Raw genomic sequence first — 4,610 nt, forward strand, 5'->3', positions numbered from 1 at the left:
CAAGAAAGTTTGATGAACTGGAGGGAAGTAGGCAGACGGCGTCCATGCAACTTGGGCACCGGGCGAATTCGCGCTTTTCCCAACACATCATCTCTGTCTTCCTTCTTGGATACCTTGGACACTGAGCGAATTCGCGCTTTGTCTTGGGTAGGAAGGCCTCCATGATACCAGCATCCATACCTGTTCTCATCGGTCTTCCACGGATCATGCACCTGAACTATTCTTCGTGATCAGAAGATTGTCTTTTCTCCCAGCATGTTTAGAGACATGCTTCGCCCCTGGGCTGTAACTCAATCTGTTAGATGAACCAGGACAGTGCCTCCGTTGACGTCAGGCAGTCTGCGACCCAACTCTCAGGATCGCTAGTGTTCCCTGCAAGAACCCCCGCCGCACGCATTTGCATGGACGATGTGGTTACATCATCCTATCTGCGGACCCTCAAGGAGTGGCTCTGCTACAAGAGGTCACTAATCTCACCTTTGTGTCTGATCTTTGGCTCATTTCTTAGTTATTCATTACCAGGCACACGGACCATTGGGGAATTGAAAGACTGGTTGTAACTTGTCCAGCGAGTACCTTGATGACCCTGCAAGCGCATACCTTGGCCACTGAGCGAATTCGCTTTGCGCTTGGGTAGGAAGGGTTTGAACCTGCCAGTCGTTCAGCGAGCACCTTGATGACCCTTGCATGTACATACCTTGGACATTGAGCGAATTCGCGCTTTGCCCTTGGGTAGGAAGGGTTTGAACCTGCCAGACGAACTGTGACATTAGGCAACGTGAACACATCAACCTCTGCTCCTCTATGAACCCACACTTCGCAACCTGTACCGACCGAGTTCCATGATGCCTTCTGAAGGCGCGAAAGGACCTATTTGTCTACGCGCTCACGGACTTATTTGTTGAGGCGTTAGAGAAGACTGCTCGATGATCAAATTCCTGCCATGTGTGCAGGCTGCATCTGCAAACTCTACTCCGATAACCCAAGGAATCGCGGGATGGGCGGCCGATAGTGTATCTGCCAACTGGGCTTTCTCGTTGTGCGAGGAACCTTTCTGTCCCATTTTGGCTAGTTATTCGTTACTAGATTGGGGAAATGAAAGACTGGTTGTCTAGCGAGCACCTTGATGACCCTTGCAAGTACATACCTTGGCCACTGAGCGAATTCGCGCTTTGCCCTTGGCTAGGAAGGGTTTGAACATGCCAGTCGTCAGCAAGGACCTTGATGACCCTTGCATATACATACCTTGAACATTGAGCGAATTCAAACTTTGCCCTTGGGTAGGAAGGGTTTGAACCTGCTAGATGAACTCTTGACATCAGGCAATGTGAACAGATCAACCGCTGCTCCTTTATGAACTCATTTCGACCGACTTTCATGATACCTTCCGAAGGTGTAAACAGACCTATTTGTCCAGGCATTGGAGGAGACTGCTCGATGATGAACTCAACTGCTGCTCCTTTGTGAACCCATACTTGCCGCGCTCCGCCAACATGTCATCTCTTTACGCCCTTTTTCAAGTCTTTAACCTTGATTTCTAGATAATAAGAAGATCTAGGGACATGCTTCGCCTTTGGGCTGGAACTCAATTTGTTGGATAAACCAGATCTGTGCCTCCATTGACGTCAAGCATTCTAGAGTGATTGTCAAGATACTTTCATCATATTGCGATTCAACCTTGGCCAGACATGCTTCACCCCTGAGCTGGAACTCGGTTCAGTCTGTTAGATGAACCAGGTCAGTGCCTCTGTTGACGTCAAGCATTCTGCTGCCCAACCCCCAGCATTGCTAGTCTTCCCTGCAAGAATCCCTTGACTCTGGATTTGTTTCCCCCCGCGCTTTCAACATCGCATCGAGTGGCACTGAGCGAATTCGCGCTTTGCTGTTCGCCTGGGACAGGGTTAAATCGACCAAGTCATGCTGTGTCCTAGTATGCTGCTTCAAATCGCAACTCGTGAATCTTACAGAGCAAATGGTTCCTGCTTGGCAATCACCGACCCAGTTTGCGCTTTGCTTCACCCCAGTTGCTCTCATTCCTGTGAGCTCGTTTGCATTGCAGCGCGATACGTTCTGATAGTACGTAGATACGTCATCCTACAGCCCGTCCTTCGGATCTCTTTAATTCTCAAGCAATGGCTATGCAATCCGTGCTACACGCCCTTTTCCTTCCAACACCATTCACAACCCCCGTGCAGTCGACCCAAGTACCCCATGTGATACCTAAAGTGTTGAAGCCCGACGCATTGTACTGAGAATGTGCTGTTGAGAATGTGCTGTCGTCCCTTTGAAGGTGTCTATTCCCGAGGACATTGCGTTATCGAACCCGAAGACTTCGTCATTGAAAAGGGGAAAGGGGAAAGGGGAAAGGTCCATCCCAGGTTCGCGTTCAGAAACAACAAATAGAAATACATTACGTAATGTCTTGATCAAACTTGCATGCATGGCACAAAAGACAAGTTAACAACTTTCATGCCACCATCACCGTCGTTCGCCACTAGTGGGTACCACCTTTATCATAAAAATAAGGTAACTGCCTAGGGCTCCCTGTGTATAAGTCCACAGTCTTTATGATAGGAATCATTCCAGTTACCATGCCTTTTCATTAGGCAATTTTCATTAGCTGCTTGGCCAATATCATTGCGATTTTCATTAGTTATCTGGCTGATATCATTGTGATTTTCATTAGATACCTGGGCGATATTATTGGAAATTTCATTAGCTACATGGGCGATATCATTTGCAATTTTCATTAGTTATCTAGCTGATATCATTGCAATTTTCATTAGATACCTGGGCGATATCATTGGAAATTTCATTAGCTGCTTGGCTGATATCATTGCACTTTTCATTAGTTATCTGGCCAATATCATTTGCAATTTTCATTAGCTACCTGGTCAATATCATTGCGATTTTCATTATTTATCTGGCTGATATCATTGCAATTTTCATTAGAAACCTGGGCGATATCATTGGAAATTTCATTAGCTACTTGGCCAATATCATTGCAATTTTCATTAGAAACCTGGGCGATATCATTGGAAATTTCATTAGATACCTGGGCGATATCATTGGAAATTTCATTAGCTACTTGGCCAATATCATTGTGATTTTCATTAGAAACCTGGGCGATATCATTGGAAATTTCATTAGATACCTGGGCGATATCATTGGAAATTTCATTAGCTACTTGACCAATATCATTGTGATTTTCATTATTCATCTGGCCGAGATCATTGCAATTTTCATTAAAAACCTGGGCGATATCATTGGAAATTTCATTAGCTACTTGGCCAATATCATTGCAATTTTCATTAGAAACCTGGGCGATATCATTGGAAATTTCATTAGCTACTTGCAATATCATTGCGATTTTCATTAGTTATCTGGCCGATATCATTGCGATTTTCATTGGATACCTGGGCAATATCATTGGAAATTTCATTAGCTACTTGGGCAATATCATTGCGATTTTCATTAGAAACCTGGGCAATATCATTGGAAATTTCATTAGCTACTTGGCCAATATCATTGTGATTTTCATTATTCATCTGGCCGATATCATTGCAATTTTCATTATTCATCTGGCCGATATTATTGCAATTTTCATTAGAAACCTGGGCAATATCATTGGAAATTTCATTAGCTACTTGCAATATCATTGCGATTTTCATTCGTTATCTGGCCGATATCATTGCGATTTTCATTGGATACCTGGGCAATATCATTGGAAATTTCATTAGCTACTTGGGCAATATCATTGCGATTTTCATTAGAAACCTGGGCGATATCATTGGAAATTTCATTAGCTACTTGGGCAATATCATTGCGATTTTCATTATTCATCTGGCCGATATCATTGGAAATTTCATTAGCTACTTGGGCAATATCATTGCGATTTTCATTATTCATCTGGCCGATATCATTGCAATTTTCATTAGAAACCTGGGTGATATCATTGGAAATTTCATTAGCTACTTGGTCAATATCATTGTGATTTTCATTAGCTACTTGCCCAATATCATTGTGATTTTCATTAGAAACCTGGGCAATATCATTGGAAATTTCATTAGCTACTTGGCCAATATCATTGCGATTTGAACATCAGGCACTGCCTTCAGGGTCCAGTTCAGGGTACATCCCAAAAGGGAAATATCACCTGGTTTGACTAAAAAGTGAAGAAAACCAAGAGGAGAATGACTTTACCTATCAGGGTCCATGTAAGGGGATGTTGGGATGATGGTCACATGACCAATTACCAAAAATGGTCAAAAAACGAAAATTGTAGCCCTACACTGTAGCTTCCCGAATCTGTTTGAATTATGTTCTGAAGTGCTTTTGTTGTGGAGATATGAGGTAAAGGAATTTCAAAAGTGTCGTGTTTTTTTTTGTTTTTTGTGTTTTTCTCCATGAAAACAAAACCAAATAACATGATTTCAGTATATTTAGAAAGCTAAAAGAAAGGGCTACAATTATTGTATCGTGGGAAAAATGACCAAAAAAGGAAGGTTCATGCCCTACTATAAGAGTCAGATATAGACTACCAAGTTTACTGATAGACTACAAAAAAGTCGGACTTAGACTACACAGTTTACTGATAGACTATAAAAGAC

General features: G+C 42.8%; 1 protein-coding gene across 1 annotated transcript; it reads right to left on the reverse strand.

The window, feature by feature from the left end:
• Positions 1-515: 515 nt before the first annotated feature.
• On the reverse strand, positions 516-1,254 carry LACBIDRAFT_328899 (uncharacterized protein; the record flags this gene model as incomplete). The annotated part of the gene is made up of 5 exons (XM_001883077.1): positions 516-650; positions 698-761; positions 891-1,068; positions 1,148-1,220; positions 1,246-1,254. 5 exons carry the CDS (start codon positions 1,252-1,254, stop codon positions 516-518), a joined length of 459 nt encoding a protein of 152 aa, XP_001883112.1.
• Between the last annotated feature and the right edge of the window lie 3,356 nt (positions 1,255-4,610).

This window comes from Laccaria bicolor, genomic scaffold (genome assembly GCF_000143565.1).
Source record: "Laccaria bicolor S238N-H82 LACBIscaffold_19 genomic scaffold, whole genome shotgun sequence".
Classification (NCBI taxonomy): domain Eukaryota; kingdom Fungi; phylum Basidiomycota; class Agaricomycetes; order Agaricales; family Hydnangiaceae; genus Laccaria; species Laccaria bicolor.